The sequence below is a fragment of the Polistes fuscatus genome, unplaced genomic scaffold (genome assembly GCF_010416935.1).
Source record: "Polistes fuscatus isolate 324 unplaced genomic scaffold, CU_Pfus_HIC Scaffold5, whole genome shotgun sequence".
Classification (NCBI taxonomy): Eukaryota; Metazoa; Arthropoda; class Insecta; order Hymenoptera; family Vespidae; genus Polistes; species Polistes fuscatus.
In genome coordinates this window covers 12,422,427-12,441,266 of record NW_025113129.1, presented here as the reverse complement: position 1 = coordinate 12,441,266, position 18,840 = coordinate 12,422,427, and the positions used below count along the sequence as shown (strand labels likewise).

Genomic DNA, 18,840 nt, shown 5'->3' with positions numbered 1-18,840 from the left:
GGAAAAAAAATGCAGTCAGGTAAGCACCGATTTTTATGTAGTTTTCCTTCGATTCTCCCCACCCCCTCCCTCGTTCTTCATCCCCCACCCATCTCTCTCTTTCTCCCTTCTTCGTTTCCTCTATCTTTCTTGTTTTTCCCGACGAGAACGCGTCTCAATTAATTGAAACGATCGACCTCCGATACGATTCGAAACTTTATTGTTCCTATTCTCTTGACTTTTTCTTTTTTCTCTTATTTCCTCCGACAAACGTTACAGGGAGAATAGGAAGCACCCGACGGGTGGAGAACAGATAGATATCATTCGTTTAACACCGATAACATGTGTTTCGATTAGATCCTCTTATTTGATATAATATACGCTTATGATATTTAACTAATCGCGATATGAAATAATTCGATTTTTTATTTCGCGATTTAACCCGCGGTATCTAATTGTTGGCAATAAAAATGTACGTTGACTCGAATATGATCCAATATATTATCCGTCCTTTATTATTCTATTTTCCAACTCTTACATTTCTCTTTCTCTTCATTTTAATCCAACAACGGTAAGCTAACTTCGGTATATCGATATACAAAGGAGTGCTTTAATCCCATCCGACGACTAACGTTTAGTCTCGCACAAAGAGAAGGAAATCGGACCCTTTCGTCTCACCATATCCGACATACTGTGTTCTTTTCATCGTGAAAACGATGAACGAGGAGTACGGTTAGCGCCGGTTGTTTTTCTTATCGGCGTGTACTGTGTCCCTCGTACCGAGGATGAAGGGGTGGAGATGAGAGGAGTGGAGAGGTGAGGAGGATGGTAGTTAACGGAAGGAATTTACGGAGCAGAGGTTAGCCCTCGGCTTGCGAGCAACGTTACGCGACGACCGTTTCGATCAAGTCTTCTTTCTTTCTTTATTTCTTTTTGCAAGATTGATCAAGATTGAAGAGCAGACTCGCTCACGAATTCGTGAGAGATCGAACAACACAACTACGATGACGATGACGATGACGATGACGATGACGATGACGAAGAGAAGGTCAATGTTATCATCCTTCGATCCTACGAATCCGAGTTAAAGTGATCGATCGTGTAAGATCGATCGAAGGAAGTGTCATCCCCTCCCCAGAATAAAGAAAAAACATTTCCTTATTTTTCTTACAGAAGGTTTGACGTAAAATCGATTTGACGAGTCCCCCGTCGGACTGGAACGATCTTTGAGAATAAAGATCGACAAAGTTTTCATCGATTGTTCTGTTCTATCAATTAACGAATTACAAGGGTAGTAATAAAATTGATTTTTATAATAATAATCCTTATAGATCAAATTTCATAGATCAATACTTTTTGTTTCTATCGAGTTATCTCTCGTCAAAATCATTATTATTATTATTATTATTATTATCATTATTATTATCATGTTCATATCGTAATCGCGATCTAACGCGATTCGATCGATGTAAAAAATATATCCGACGAATTTGGAGGGTTTAACGCGCGAGACTGATTTTTCTTCTTCTTACCGGTTACGGTGCCGGCGAACACGACGAAAAGCAGCGAAACGAAAAGGGAAGGACGCGCGGCTCGGTATTTCGCGACACTTATCATCGTGCGTATAGATCTCGGATTGCAATTATCCACACCCCACCGTCGTAATAGCACATACAACACACAGAAACGCGCGAGCGCCTTTCCGTGACACTGGCGGATATCACTGACGATAGTTCATATCTCAAACAACACTTCCGCGTATAATATCACGTTCATATCACAATCGTATAACGATCCATCCGTTAATTCGAATCACACTGTATATATTTATAACACTTGTCACCCTTTTGCTTCTTATTTGGTATCTCGAATCGAGAAAGATTTATTACAACTTTGATTTACTTTTCTTCGATCATCGATCCAAAAATTAAATAATTCTTTTCTTTTTTCTCTCTTATTATCGAAGAAAAACTCTTCTTATTTTTTGTATGTTTTTAAAATAATATAAAAATGCGTAGAATTCCGTTGCGATCGAATAACGGAGATGGGAAGAGAAAAATAAAACTTCGAACGATGATATATTATCTCGATCGGGATAAGAAATTTTTCTTTCGACGATTAAACGATGCCGTCGTTTCTTTTCTTTTCTACGATTACGAATAACGTCGTTTAAAAGGGGACAAACGACGTAACGCACCGGAGCTTTTCCGGTCGACGTCCGAGCGGCTACTGAAGGCTCCCGCCGCAAGCACGGAGAGCTTCCAGTGCGTCGACTCCGTCGTGCAACCCCCAAAGCTTCGGTAGTTCTCTCTCTCTCTCTTTCTCTTTCTATCCCTATCTCTCTATGTACCCCTATCTTCACTGTTCCTCTTGGAAAACCCTCTCGGCCATTTTAGCGCCGCCGTTGCGATCAGGCGCGCCAGTGCGGGCTGCGCGCGCGAGAGAGCTTTCGCGTCCTAAAGCGAAATGCCGAGGAGGAGTAAGAGGAGGAAGAGGAAGAGGAAGAGTAAGAGTAAGAGGAGAAGAAGGAGAGAGAGAGAGAGAGAGGTGGCGGCCACGGATGGGTGGCTAGACAGGAGGGAGTGATTGATTGGCGCTGAAACTTCGCGACTGATTGAATCTTTTTTACGTTTCAATATTGATATCCCCACATGGGAACTATGGCACGCGAAGAAAAGGATACTATTTGGTTGGGGCGGGGGTAGGGATGAATTTTGTATCGAATCTACGAACAAAATGTTATTTTACTATTATTTTTACAGATATATCATGTTACTATACTTTTAGATACTTTGAAGAAATTCGATGATCGAAATAAGGAACACGTTTTTGTTTTTAATCTCTTTCATTTGATTCTTCTCATGTTAATATATATTTTTGTGTAATTTAGATTTGTGATCGTTATATTAAATGTTGTTGCGTGCAATAAATTACTTCATATATGCGTTTTCAATGAGAGAAGACGAGAGGAAGAGTAAACGACAGGATAAATAAGATAGCCCGGAGTCTTCTACGATTAAGAATCACTTTAGCGAAGGTTGCAGCACGTTCCTTCGTCGTCCCTTCTTGAAAGCTTTCGAACGTTACGATGCAAATGACGCGTGATTCACGAAGAAGCGCGCTAATCACTGTTCTCGTCCATCGAAGACGTATAGGTATCAAGGAGAATTACGGTAATTAAGGTCGAGCCTCACCTAGTTGTTAGAGATACATTAATCAAGAAGTTGGGGCAGATCAAATGTTTTTCGCCACTCGATATCGTGAGTAACGGACGATGTTCGAGAATGTGTTCACTTATATAATGTCCCTTTTTTTCTTCTTCTTCTTCTTCATCTTCTTTTTGTTTTATTCTTCTTCCTATTCTTTTCTTATTAAGATCTACGATAGTACGAAGAAGAAGTATCGGAAGAGTAATAATAAATTAAAACGTGAACTTTGTTCGAAAAATAATCATGATCAAGAAGAAACCGTCTTTTATCTTGAAAATCGACTATCGACTCGACGCATCATCCTCTTAACTTCATTTCCCATTATCCTTTTTCTTTTTTTTTCTTTTTTTTTTTTTTCTATAATCGAATAGGACAGATAGATAGATGCAATGACCTCGTTATAATCCAAAGAAGAAATCTGTCGATCACGGATACATCTGCATATCAAAGACAGAGTTGAGTTAATTAAGAGACCGGATGGATGATGAGTCGAGTCGAGTCGAGTTGAGTCACTGATTGGAAGATCAAATTGATTGGTACGTACCTACATACCTACTTACAAACGTGAACCGGACGTAGACTAATCCGATCGATGCAAAATATCGTTTAGGAAATCATCGACGATTATTTCACCTTTCTCTCCTCTCTCGTCTTCTTCTTCTTCCTTCACGAGGCTCGGCGAGTAGGGAACAGCGTTCCAGTTTCGCGTGAAATTTCTTCATTGATCTTTGGAAAGCTCGTAAGTGGGAGAGGTGGGGGAGGGGGAGAAAGATTTACCAACGATGCAAAGTATGCTTGCGTTACGAAGCCTTCGAATAACTTGATCGGTTTATACGAGAAATGAGCGGAAAGTAGGAAGAGTCGATGGTTGTGTTGGGCGGCCTTTAATTTCTTCGCGAGGAAGAGAGATGATTTCGCATAGGTAAAATTAGTTAGAGAGAGAGAGAGAGAGAGAGAGAAACAGAGAGAAACAGAGATTATAACGCGTCTGTGCGTGCAAACGGTGCAACGAACAGAAATTTTCATTAAACGAGTTACAAAGCTTACACTTGCAGATGAAGCTTCAAAGCTGCTATGCACAGTGCACGCTAGAGAGGAAAGGATGCGATTAAAGGAAACGTTTCGACTCCTTGATTCACCCGCAAAACGATTGGACCGAGTCAATTTTTCTGCATGACAGACCGTGAAAGCGGCCGAGATCCTACTGCAGACAAACACATCCCAGACCGAAACACTTTCTTACCTGTTCAACGGAATTTCTGTTTTCCCAAAGATTTTTCACTTTCAGCGACAACGCGGATGATATCGTGGATTTTTCTTATCGATGTTTCTACGAGCTTAGATTTGGTTTTTATTTTTCATCGAAGATACGTAATGTTAATTCTATCAAATTCGTATAACTTTTCAATTATTCTACGTTGTATTTTTTCTCTTAGGTATACTTACGATATACACGCATATACCTGTATACATATGCATGACATAGTATCTACGTTTGTACGAAATCAACAATGCGAATCTCGGACCCTTCATGCTAAAACTCACGATACGGAGCGCGAGATAAGTAACTCCGGTTGGCTCGTACTACTTCTATTTATTTATTTTCTACCCTGTATATATATATACACGCGAGATTGTGCATATACGTTTACATACAATGCATCTATGTATTTATACGCAAAATAATAGTCCATTTCTATTTATTTCTCGCATATGAACGCAAGCTTTTTCTTGCGGCTCGCGAACAAAATTAGATACAAAGAACAAAGTAGCAGACAGGACGAGGACGAGGAGGAGGGGGATTGGATTAAATAATGAAAATAAAAGAAAGGAAAAATATTCTCGTACGTTGGTATCGAAAGAAGATTGGTAAAAGAGTGAAGAATAAAATGATAGAAAATAGGGAGAAAAATTGTTGCCGGTGGACCCAGATGCGGCGGTCCGATTGAACTTTAACGTCGTTTGCAAGCGTTTTCGCTTGGTCGGTCTGGCACATTCTAACGTTCCATTGCGAAACTGTCGAAACTGTCGAATCACGGACAAAGGGTGTATAATGCGAAAGTTACAAACAGTCGCGAGAGTAACGACGCGCTGTCTCACTAGCGGGCTTCGCGATATGAGTACACAGATGGAAGTTCTTGGACCGTATAATATTCTATGTGCGAGTTGTCACTTCGTGACCGCATTTCACTGACTAATGAGTGCTTTCGAAACCATGTTGGCTAGGTTCTGTCAGATACACCTTCTCTTTCTCTTTCTCTTTCTCTCTCTTTCTGCTAAGTAACGTTCCTGTAAACCGTTTCTCGATATATTCCACGTACGTATGTTGCTAGGTAGATATGCGTTTTCAAGGGAGGATAACAGAGAAATACAAGATTAGAGTAGACTAGTTCATTAAGAGAGTTAAAGGCTACTAACTAGGATATCTCATAAGCTCGATAATGTTTATTTTAATTGTACAATATTCTACGTCGATTCCCCTATTACGATTGTTATTTAATACACGTTATATCATTATTTTATTCTTTACGTACCAGTTTTGATGTTATTTCTCTGTCCTGGAAATCGTCTTCTTCGATATAGGAACAGGATTTAGTCCTTTGAGATCGATCGAACTAAAATGAAACACACACTAGGCATGATTTTTACCTCTGCGATATCCCACGGAGAGTCCATTGGAATTTGTATTTTTACATTCGTTTAATTCTTTCTTTTATTTTTTTTTTTTTAATTTATTTGCAAATTATAATGCATTATTATACTATTCTGAAATAAAAAGTTACATAAATGGAATTTCTTCGTCGTATAGGAATAAAATGAAATACTAATTTTTAGAAAATATACAAGAAGGAAACTTATCGTTTATATTTACATGTCTCACCGACACGATGTATACAATATTCTTATTTTGATAATAATCAGTGTGTTTATGCGGCGTGTCAATTATTTCTGCATGTATGTCTATACATTATTAAAATAAAAAGGAACGAGATAAAATGTAAAAAGTGAGTGTGATAAAGAGATAGAATAAGATAGAATAATGAGACAAACGTTTGTTTTATCCGTGTAAGTGTTACGTGTTTCTATTAAGACAAAGTACAATGTATATTATAGTAAATATAGTAATAGAAATAATAGGTTTGGACGCAATCGGTTTGGTTCGAGACGCGCTGTTGCGAGACCATTGCAAGCTATTCATGAAAATTCATCGAATCAGAAGCTATTCTATAAATACGAATTAACACAAATCTTTTATTTTTAGGCCGAAAATGAAATAAAAAATAAGAAAAAATCTATAGTTAAATGGAAACAATAATACGGAGAATGAAATGAAATTCATTTCAAGCGTTAGGTTAAAACGAGCTTTTGAAAATCGCTCGTAGTTTACGAATTTAACAGTAAAATTAGAATGTGCCGTCTCGATCGATGAATTTTCGTAATAAGTTTGCAGCATTATAATACTCTATTTGCATGCGTAATCGGCGGTTTGCACTACTCGTCACGTACATACAAGTTATTGGGCGATAGTTCGGTACCGCTTGTTTAAATCAACCCTTCCTACGAATTATCGTGACCGAAGGACGAAATCGACAACGCCATCAAAAACCTATTAAAAGTTCGGTATACAAATTAGACCGCGTTTGTTCGTACATGTCATATTTATTAAAATATATATTGAGAAATAAAGAAAGGAAAAGAAAGAAAGAAAGAATGAAAAAATAGGATCTTTGTGGATTAATCGTAAATAATATCAGACTGTGTGCGAAAGTACATTGCCATTTTATAAGAGCAATGCAAAATACTAAAAAAAAAAAAAAACAATGTAAGTTATAATTCCACTCTTCGTCCTTCTTTTTTTTTGTTTTGTTTTAATAATAATCAAAAGTAATATTACTTATATTAAATATTAATATCGAGTCTTTCTTTTATTTTTTTTTTTTTTTTTGATTGTAAAATTATATAATTAATAATAAAAATAAACTTTTTTTGTGACGTAAAAATATAAAACGAAACAAAATGAAAACAAAAAATAAAGAAATTACCCAAAACGTATAACAACATAATAAAATGAACTTATATCTCGAAACAATGATCATCATTTTTACAATTATCTTATATTATTAATGTTATTATCTTTTTCTCAACGATTTAGTAATTCATTAGATCTATTAGTGTTAGATTATCCTTTGCGAACTGTGATACTTATCTCCTTACAGTTAACATACAAATCGCTCATAAAACGCGATCAGCATATCGATATCTCGTTAACATATTATTGTGCTTTCTTATTTATTAAAAAATACATCTAATTTTCGTCTCTAATATAATATAATATTTGCGTTGAATCATATAAAAGTCGACGATCAATGTTTCAATCGTCGTGCAGGACGAACGTTCGCATTCAATCAAAGGAAGGAAAATATAGCTTGGCTTATTTGTTTTTTTTACATTTTTTTTCTTTCTTTTTTTTATGATTTTTTTTTTTTTCTTAAACGAATATCATCCATAGTTATAGATTATCGTCATCGTCGTAGTATTTGTTAACGACAAACGATTGCTTTTATATTTATATATTTATATATATATATATAAATGTTAATATTATTTAATTGAAAATGAAATTTGTTTAAAAAAGCAACGACGCCAGACGCGAATCTCGAAATAGTAACTACAAGATTATCTCACGGATTTCTCAGGAGACGGTGGTGTTGGTGGTGGTGATGGTGGTGGCGAGCACGATGCGCAATTGTAGTTGTTGTTGTTGTTGTTGTTGTTGTTGTTCTTGTTGCTTACCCTACCTCTAAAAAAGGATATCTTTACAACCTCGGAGTAACACAATAAGTGCAACTTTATGTACAATAGTTCCTACAGCCCTTTTCTCGATTCGTTCGTGGCTATTAGCCGCGGCGCTTTACAGCTCACCGAAACGTTATCCCCCATAAGAAAAAGGGGGAAAGGCTTTTACAACCATAAGTAACGTCAAAATCGTCCAATGATTTTGATTATTCCTCTTCTCGTGAAAAAATCCTCTTTCTTTTTATTACTATATTTGTTATCGTCTTTATCCCTCCCCCTCCCTCCTCTTCCTCCTCTTCCTCCTCGTCGTCGTCGTCGTTGTTGTTTTCCTCGATGGTGGCCCTATGTTTAACGGGGGCTGAGATGGGGGTGGATGGTGGTGCCCGACGTTAACTTCGTTCTTTTCCCATGAAAATGTTCCACCAAGCGAGAATGGTAATCGAGGAATGGTAGTAGAAGAGGATAAAACACGCTAGTCGTCAGCCGTGAAACAACAATCGTTTGTCGTAGTTGAATCGTTCGTCCTATCAAACGTAGTCGCCCCAAATTGTAACGGTCTTCGAACGGTCGACCGATGCTAGGAAAGTTCCATGTGGATGCCATGATACAGCCGTCACAGTTGCCCTGTATGGGTTTTTTTTGTTTTTTTTTTTCCGAACGTTGACCCAAAAGAAAAAAAAGAATTGAAAAAAGAAATCAGATTAAAGGGAACAAACAGATATCATCGTATTTATTACATTGAAATATGATTTCCAATGTGTTTTCTTATTTAATGCATTTTTATGGGTATTAGTTGGATAGAAAAAGAGAAAAACAAGGCGTATAATTTTGTCGTTAATATAGAATGAATTTTCCATAGGTTTTATTTGTGTGTGTGTTGCCTACTCGTTTATATAAAACGTTTATTTCAAGTGAACTCAACGAGACACGGTTTAAATGAACGACGATACGACGAAGTATAGTAAACGTTACGCTACATCTGACAGAGGATAAAGTGAAAAATTAGATGGGAAACGTGCTTCGACATCGGAGATCAAAGGGTTAACGAAGCACAGTTCCAAACGCGGAACAGAAGCAAGCTTCCGCATATCCGGTCGCATAGAAAAGAGAGAGAGAGAGAGATATGTTGTTGTACGACGACGACGTTGAAGACTAACGGATAAAAGCGTGAGCTCGACATTTGGTAATAGTTTATAACGTATACCTGGATTTTCTCGTTATTCTCGTCATTAAAACAATCAAATTTTATTTTCCTCCTGAATTTTCGTTACTCGATAAACGTTCAAAAACAAAACAAAAATAATGACACGTTACAACGTTCTGTCTACTCGTCGTTTGGTGACGAAAAAAAGGGACCGAATTTATTAAAAAAAAAAAAAAAGAAGAAATCAAAACGTTTCGTACTTCTTCGTCAGAATCAAAATACAAAGGGGATCTCGCGAATATTTTTTGATCCTATTAACTAAACTACGACATTAACTTGTATAATTAAAAAAAAAACAGGCCAATTATAAAATTGCTTGTAAAGTAATTCACTCGTAAATGTATAAGCTCGTAGTAGGTTCGGTTCGAAAAGATCGTCGTTTAAGAGGAGAAAAGAATGAAAAACAAAACAAAAGAAAAAAAAAAGGTAAGAAAAATTATGAAACCAATTAAAAGGCGTTTAAGTTTAAATAGATTACTATGAATTGTAGTCGTAGTAGTAGTAGTAGTTCAATAAAGAAAGCTTTTCTTCTTCCCTATTTCTTTGTTTCCTCCTCCTAACCCCCTTCCACCCCCCACTTGTTTACCGCAAAAAGAGAATCTTTGCGGGAAAGGTTTACGTACGCTACGACGTGGAAAGTAAATTTGGAACGGAAAGACACTACCACACGACAATGTTTTACAGAATAAACTGAAACTCGCGCTATGGTACCGTTAGAAACGTTATTACGTGTGCGAATGGAGCGTAAGGAATTAGCCTACGTGCAACGTCATCCGCCAAGGGTGACATTAACCGATTTCGCCGAGGCGAATGTAATTCGAGGGTAATTATGGACGGAGATTGTGTTTTCAGGCCATAATGGATCGGACGAATTGCTGTGGCACCGACTAACTGTTACAAAAGATAGTATTTCTCTTTCTCTCTCTCTTTCTCTTGTCTGCCTGTCTGTCTGTCTTTTTTTCATTTTCTTTCTCCATTTCTCCAACAACGGATGCTTTACAACGAGCTCATTTATTTCTATATCTAACGCTATTCAAATAATTATTGATTGATCGAATAATACCGCATTGCAATCCCCCACGATAAATTATTTGCTTTCATTTTATTATATATCTTCGTATCTCTCGTGTCATTCTCTCTCTCTCTGTTTTAACTAGTTCAAAAGATTTAATCTCGACAAGAGGATTAAACTAATAGTCCGATTCGCATAAATAAATTTATACGACGTGTAAACGCGTTACTCGTAGGTACGCGTATACGATGATTCTGTTTATTAACGCGTTGCTATTTTAAAAAACATATTTCCTCCCCCGCCACCCCTAAAATACAAATGCACTTTCGTTCGATTCATGCGTACAACCGTTCGGTAAATAATTTTTTTTGTTTTTTTCTTTTTCTTTTTTTTTTTTCCTACGACAATGTTTTCCTACCTGATATATGCTTTATTAAAATACAAGTATACAACACGCGCGTTTTACCAATTATAATTTCAATTCAATTAGGAAGCTCATTTTCATTGTTTTCACGTTCGATGGATCGAAACTTTATTAGTTTATAAAAATCATTATGCCGTTCGTATATTTTCAAATAGAACGATGAACTTATAATTACAAATTACGCGAGAAAATTGTAGCGTCGAAAAAAAGAAAAAAGAAAAAATCGAAATAATATGAAATTTTTCGTGGTTTTACATCTATGATAGAATGTAACGAGAGCATAACTTGGAGATGAAACGAGCGAACGATGGAAAATTAAATGCAAATTTGAAACGGTCATTATCGGATGTATTGGTGCTTGCTCGAAAGAGAGAGAGAGAGAGAGAGAGAGAGAAGAGAGGTAGAACCGTTTCGTTGAAGAATCAACGCGCGATTGGGGGGAGGAATACAAAAAAGAGAGAGAAAAAAAAAAGAGAGAGAGAGAAAAAAAACAACACATTGCAGCGCAATTTCGGTGCAACCAGCATTGCTGTTGCTGGTACGGTGCAAAACGCCTATAAAGCGGGAATTCCCGTAGGTGATTTGTAGGACGCGCGGAATCGTAAAAGGGTCATGTGGACGGGGCGGGGAGGGAGGGAGGGAGGGGGGGCATTTGGAAAATTTTCGAAACCACGCCAAGACCGCGACCGGAACAAACGGAAAAGCGCGTGCGTGAGAGAGAGAGAGAGAGAAAGAGACGTACGGATAAACAAAGAGAAATAAAGGGAAGAAAAACGAGGGAAGGGAAGGGAAGGGAGGAGGAAGCCCTTTTAACCAGAGTTTTTCGAACGATCAGACGGACGAACAAAAAGAGGAAGTTAACCTAAGCCTTCAAAATATTTCCCTCGTAAAAAAAAAAGGAAAACAGTAGAGGATGATACGCCGCAGCGCGTCCAGCAACCGAAATTCGGGGGTACTTTGTAGGTTTAAACAAAAAAATAACGTTTGAGATAAAAATGAGACATACGATTCGAATGGTCGAATTAAAGTACTCCTACGTATGTATATGTGTTTTGCAAGTAAATGTATATACATATATGTATAATACATATACGTACGTACGTATATACGTATGTTGGTTAAAGTGGGGAGGGGGTGGGGAAAAAATAGCAACTGTGCAAGGTACATGACGAAAAAGAGAGAGAGAATAAAACACACAGAAACACACACACACACAAAGAGGGGAAATAAAAAGTAGGAAAACCGAAAGAAAAAGCTCTATGAAAGCTCGTAGTCGTCGTCGTCGTCGCGACGAACACCACCCGTCGTGAGTACGGCGACCTCGGTCACCGGCATCCTAGTCGTCGACGATATTTCTCGAAGCGACGGGAGGGATGCCTGTTTCTCTTAGAGGAAGGGATACCTTTTGCGAGTAGTACCTACCTATGTGATGTATATTGCCAACGTGATAAAGGAGAACTATCCGTTCTTACCGAAGTAGCGTGGAAATAAGCTTTCCAGAACGACGTTTTCTCTACTTTCTTTTCTTCTAACTTTGTTTTTTTTCTTCTTCTTCTTCTTCCTCTTTTTTTTTATTTCTCTGTCACTCGACTTTTCACGGGGATTATTTTTTCTTTTCCAACTCCCCTTACCAACAGTCACCGTACGAAAAAGTAAAAGAGGATAAGAGTAGACCGAGAAGCAAAGAGAAGCAACATAGAGAAGAGGGGTAAAGAAAGGGGGTGGGTTGAGAGGGAGCAAGGGGAGGAGGAGGAGGAGGAGGATGGAGTACGCGTGCCTTTGAAATGCGCTACGTGAAAGCATTTTCGTCGTCTGTCGTTCTTGCAAATGACGGAGTTAACGTATAAACGGCAACGCGGGTACTGGCTGGCGGGGAGAGAGGGGGAGGGAGGGGTTGAAACCTTGTCAAGCAGGTAGAAGAGAAAACGGGAAAAACGTGGGGGAAGGGTAAGAGAAGGGGAGGAAAAGGATAGGAAAAAGAGCGGAGCCTCGTCGTTATAAGCGGAACAGAACGGAACAGAATAAAATAGAACAGAATAGAACAGAACAGAATAGAACAGAAAGAAGAGGTAGATAAAGAGTGAGAAAGAACGACGCGGGATTTTAGATCTTAGCCAGGAGCTATGGATTATGCGAAGCGTGAGTATTGCAAAGAACGAAGAAGGGATGATGAGAACGGAACAGGAAGAGGAAGGATTCCACGAGAGAGTGAGAGAGAGAGAGAGAGAGAAGGAGGATTTGCGGATGGACCACTTAAAGGATGGAAAAGATGGGATAAGTACTGTTACGGTTTTCTCTTTCATCGCGAGAAAAATAAGATGGAGCGTTTACTCGCTACAACCTACCGGAGATAATTAAAACGATTATTCTTCAAGATTTGCCACGGTAGGACGCGTGCTTATTTCCCTTGATAATTTTTCTTCAAATACCTAAGAGGAGATACTAGATTTGTCGAATTTGTTACGTTATTATAATATAGTATATGGATGTAGATATATTAAAATAAATATGAAATTACGTAGATCACTTTATTACGCGATAACTCTTCTAGATTAATTTGATTCTCTTATCGAATAATTTTGATCGTATAGGATGTCAAAGAGATTTGAATTGAAAGATTTGAAGGATGAGGGGTGGGGTGGGTGGGGGAGTCTGTCCTGAAAGAACGGAGCTTCACAACGACACCTACATTTCCGGTTAATGTATTCTTTATCATGGTCGGTAGCACATCCTACGCGATATGGTTAGGAGGAATGATGAGTGCCACCTGTTGACACGTTCGACACGGTTGTCGCGTCTCTGCGATAAATCGGCGAACTCGAGAAACGAGAAGAAGAAGGAGGAAGAGGAGAAGGAAGAGGAGCTTGTGGAATGGGAGGGAAGTATTAAGGTACACAAGTAATGCGGAACATAATCGGTCCCGATGTACAAGACACACTACCTACCGCAATGATTTTGTGGTGGAAAGAAGCTTAGCCGTTCCGCGCGTGAGAAAATAAACTGCCAGATGTGATAGGAGAACACCACGTCGTTCGGGGGGGAGGAGGGGGAGGGGTTAGAATCGTTTACTCGAATCGATCGTTAGTCATCCTAAAAGTTCGAACGAATGAATTTCTAAATTATCCGCCATCGCCTGCTCCGATTATGTTCGAGGATTTCTAAATCGAAATTGGATCACGAACGTTTAGTTATACTATCTCTCCCACGGCGGAAACCATCGATCATACCTGCTAACTACTTTCCGACATTTTCAACCGGAAACCGATTAATCGTTCATATGGCAGAACGAGTAAGTATCCCACCATCGCCATCGCCATCACCAGAACCATCACCACCACCACCACCTGTCCGTTCGGATTCAAATATTCCCGTGTCCAATCGCGTGTGTCTATTCGTCAGCGTCTCTTACCGCAAAGCCTATCGTTCTATTCCCTATCTCGGAAGAAATACCAAGAGAGAGAGAGAGAGAGAGGGAAAGATAGATAAGAGAGAAGTAACCGGTCAGCAAGTCGTCGTTTCAACGCGTCCATGGATGTGTCACGGAAACGAGACGTCCAAGTGATCTTTCTTACGAAAGACGACCACCGATCACGCGAATATCCTCGAATAGCGTTGACAATCGTGGATTTCTGCTTATCGATCTCCATTTCTCTTCCTATTCCTCTCTCTCTCTCTCTCTCTCTCTCTTTCTCTTTCCATCTTACCTCGTAGCCGCGAGCGAAATGCATTCGAATGCATGTTGTGTACGACGAATAGTGGCGCCTAATGGGACGCTCATTGACGTATATCGTGTCGTTTCTATAACGCGACAGAAGGACGCGAACACACTGGAGAAAGATAAAGCTGCCTTTCGCGAACGCGTTGTTGCATTGACAGAGAGAGAGAGAAAGAGAGAGAGAGATGAAACGACAATACGAACGATGATGATTAGATCGACGTCATTCTCGCGGCAAATGATGCGAAACGTCGTACTCTGCCACGACGAGAGATTCGAACAACTTGAACGTACAAAATGTTTCGATTTAAACTATTTTCAAAAAGAAAGAAAAAAGAAAGAAAAAATAAAAACAAAAATGTGATTTACTTTTACGGTCAGATATTTTTCTCTTTGATTTGTTTTATTTTCTTCATACGAAAAATCAAATAATTCGCTATCACGAAATCATCGTCGAATATTACAATTTAAAAATAACTTTGAACAAGAAGTCATCGTAATAATCGAATAGCAAGAAGAAGAAGAAGAAGAAGAAGAAGAAGAAGAAGAAGAAGTGTTCGTTAAAGTAAGTAAGAAGTTAGAAATCGCGAGGTTGCGTGGCACGAATGATCGCGAGAACGTGCCGGTTGACTATCGAAAAAGTTTTACACGTATAATGGCTTTACGCGTGGAAGAAGAGTAACATAGTTATACAATCTATCTCTATGGAGGAGGATGATATCGTATAGCTATATACAACCTAGATCATTGTTTGCGTTCTTCCATGGGATATTACAGAAGCGAAAAAAAGTCTACTACTATTACTTTTGATCTACACGATCGAACACGATTGATTTTTGAATGGATGTAGTAAACGTAGAGTTGTATCAACGGGTAATCCCTTTCTTCTTTTTTCTTCTATCTCGGTACAAGTATTTCCGTTCGAGAGATGCCATGTATATTCGGGAAAAAATTAAATAAAAAAAAAAAAAAAAAAGAAAAAAAAAAAAAAAAAACACGTTTACACGGAATCACCGTACAAGTTCTTCCAACACGTGATACGAGCGTAATATCTTTCACTCCTGTTTCTCTCTCACTCACTCGCTATAAACTCTCGCTTTTACTTTGCTACCTAGCTAAGGCTATCTACTACTCCACCTCCGTGTGCCACGTCGAAAGTTAGTGATACCACTGACGCGCCGAGTTATTCTACCCATCTTCCATCCAACTTCACTTTCACTATTTCAAACGAAGTTCCCATTTGACCGACAGTTCGCGAGATATCGTTCTAGAAACGTTCGAGAAACGTTCGACCTGTCGAATTCCTCGTTGATCTCATATCTCGTCGACGCATTGAACCCGTTCGAGGGCCACTTCAAGGCCCTTCAATATATATATACATAGAAAAAGCTCCTATATATTATTTATTTACGAGATCGATGCAAAACGATGGCAAAGTATCTATTCTCGACTCTTTTATCGTAATAAATCATGAAACTCGTGCTCTCGCGTGCGAGATCACTGCTGCAGCTAATCCAATTCGCCAGGAGTAGAAACGAACGCGAAATAAGAGAAAAAGAGTGAGGAGGGAAAAAGGAGGATCAAAAGAAGGGTGGAGGAGGTGGGGGGGGGGGGGAATCGATGGCTCGTTCGTCTTTATCATTTTCCCATTAGGAGTAGAGGATTTACAAAACGAGATGGGTAACTATACGTCGAGTTCGCGGCACGTATTGCACGCCGGCCGCTTTATCTTCTAAAAAATGTAAAGATTCTATACCGATCATCGGTGTCCACGTTTGAAAAATTTATTTTCTATCTCGAATATATAAGTCGCCATGACGACGAAGAAGAAAAAAAAGAAGAAGAAGAATCGATCGGGTTTATCGGTAGGAGAGGGTTAAAGTGATTCTTTCCCCAGCCTCACCCCCTCCCTCCCCGACGTCTTCCTTTAGTCGAAAGTTTTCCAACGTTGAAAGCGCGTTGTGTCATTTTAATGGTGTCTGTATTCTTCAAACGAAAGCGTGTGTACCTTCAAAGAGAAGTGTGCGCTCGTGTGGACACAACGATCTCGTACCAAGCAACGAACACGTAGTCACGTGAGGACACGTTGATACTATTAAGGATTAATGTAAGTAAATTTCCTGGAAGATAGGAGAAACGTTGTCGGCAACGTCGAGGAGGAGGACGAGGAGAGGAGGGGAGGAGGAGGTCGTTGATTGTATAATAGTCGGACGTATACGATGACACATGTCTGTCATTTCTCTCCTAACGTCCCGTTTTATTGGAATTTCTTGTATGTCTCAAAGCTTGTATTCTATGCATCTTCGCCAGGATGTAATACGTTTTGCAATTATGTTACTATTAAAGAAAGCGATGACAAGAAATGAATTAATAAAGACTCGACTGGATGAACGTCGTAGAGTCGCGATGATTTCTTTTCAATCTCCATATTCCGGGTAATATTCTTATTCACGCTTTCTCTCTCTCTATCTATCTATTTATCTTATCTACGATCTGGTAATTATATTAGATTTTCTGCCAATTCTCGATGAAGATTGAAATTCCGTTTTCAACGTCCCCGTAGACCGGACGAGGTACAAGAGTAACGTTGAATGTGGCAACCAATCGGATCATGAGATTGGATAAACGACTATCATTTCTCGTGTGTAAGCGAGAGAATATCAAGTTATATAGATTCATAAAGATTGAATATATACATATATATATATAGTATAAGGTTTGATTGAAATGTCGTTGATAGAATCGTTTCGATTATACCACATAACACATAGATCTTCTGTGAAAATTATTACTTTCGAATAAAAGGAAATAGGAGGAGTAGGAGAAGGAGGATGGAAAATGAGTAAAGAGATCGAACGGAGGAGAAGAGGGAATCTCGAAGAGAAGCGGACGAAAAATCCATACGCGCGTCAGATTTGATCGAAAGCTTTTATCAGGGAGTGCCCATTGGTTGTGAAATGCAACGGAGGAGACAGAGAGAGAGAGAGAGAGAAAACGGATGGTTAGGGATAAATGGGGGAAGGTGATTGGGTGGGTGGTGGTGGTGGTGGTGGTACGGATCGAGGACAACGAAGTAGTCAACGGTTATATATCCGTACCAAGCCGTGACTCCTGGCACGAGAGAGGAACCGATGGCAAGCAAGCTAAAGTTGGGCCAAACGGAAGGAGAATGGGAAAAACAGATAAAGAGCTCGGCACGGTGCGACCCTTCGAAGACACGACGAAGATAAATGACATAATATCGTGCAGGACCAGCCGATCATTGTCCTGGAACGAAATCGAGTTAAGTTGGAAGCAGTGTCACCAGGCAATTGATCTCCTTTTCACCTTGTCTACTTTCTTCTCTATCTCTCTCTCTCTCTCACTCATTTCAGTTCTAGTCTACTTTTCTCTTTGGACGGTTCGTTAAGCGTGGAGCGACAATGAAATCGGCTAGATCCTCATCGCGAAGCCGAACAAGAGAAAAAGGGAGAAGGGGATGATGCTAAGGAGATTGCTTTCCTGTGTCTTGAGTAGGCTCGTACTTATCCTTATACAGGTTGCTACAAGAACTAGAAGCTTCTAGGAAGATGGACGAAGTCTGCTCGAGTGTATGGCGAGCTCTGATTATAACCCATCTTTCGATCGTTGCTCCAGTTAACTTCAAACAGAAACACACACAGAGAGAGAGAGAGAGAGAAAGGAAGATAGGAAATTTCTTTGCGTCTTGGGAGGCGACTTAAGCATCAACGGACTCGCAAGAAACATAAAATAAATTAGAATCCATCTTGAACGTCTACTAATTTCTTCGTAATTAGTTCGACGGTTGGATCGAGATAACCGTCCGAGATAGGCGTTCGTCGTAAAAGTTAGCGTCGGTCTTGAACGGCGGTTACGTAAAAGCATTGGATGGGAGCTTCATCGAAGCTTCCTGAAAGATCCTGTATAGACTAAGAAAGAGTAAGAGGAATAATCTAATTCCTTTTGCTCGACGGTGTTTACTTCCGTCTCCGGTGCCACTTGTTTTCCTCTCGGGACGACGACGACGACGACGACGACAAGGAGGAGAAGGAGGACGAGGACGACGTTGAATTTTCATTACTGCACGAGAGCAGAAGGTGAGTTACATTTAAATGTCGAACCACCGTTGAGAAAAAGAAAGAGATAGAGAGAAAGCGAATGCTTGCTTTTAAATGGAAGAGAAAGAGGGCTAAAGGAGGATATAGCACTCTCACTCCCAAGGATACGATACACGTGAAAACAAACTGGTGTCTCGATTCTTACCAGAACGATTCGTTAGTATCGCTTTGGGATAGTAACGGAAAATCGTTTGGAGTAGGTAAGCGTCGATGAGCTTCGAGATATCTTTTCCTCTCTCGTTTCGTTCGAGGATTCGTCGTGGAGGGGGGGGGGGTTAATGTTTATTCATAGAAACTTGCTCGAATTTTGTCCCGAACTTTTTTCTTCTTTCTTTTCTTCTTTCTTTTCTTTTCTTTTCTTTTTCCTTCCTCGACGTTGCAA

General features: G+C 39.3%; 2 protein-coding genes across 3 annotated transcripts in view; both read right to left on the bottom strand.

Annotated features, from left to right (window-relative positions):
• The window catches only part of LOC122521861, a 35,044-nt gene extending 32,818 nt beyond the window's left edge, over nt 1-2,226 (bottom strand). The window contains exon 1 of the mRNA XM_043642569.1: nt 1,512-2,226. Coding sequence (XP_043498504.1) covers nt 1,512-1,596 — 85 coding nt within the window. The 5' untranslated portion in view covers nt 1,597-2,226. The remainder of the gene's footprint in view (nt 1-1,511) is intronic.
• Nucleotides 2,227-7,959: 5,733 nt separating this feature from the next.
• LOC122522559 (autophagy-related protein 16-1) overlaps nt 7,960-18,840 on the bottom strand; it is a 374,631-nt gene continuing 363,750 nt past the window's right edge. For both annotated transcript variants that reach the window (XM_043643748.1, XM_043643749.1), the window contains one exon: nt 7,960-8,609. In XM_043643748.1, the coding sequence (XP_043499683.1) occupies nt 8,513-8,609 (97 nt within the window). In that variant the 3' untranslated portion in view covers nt 7,960-8,512. The remainder of the gene's footprint in view (nt 8,610-18,840) is intronic.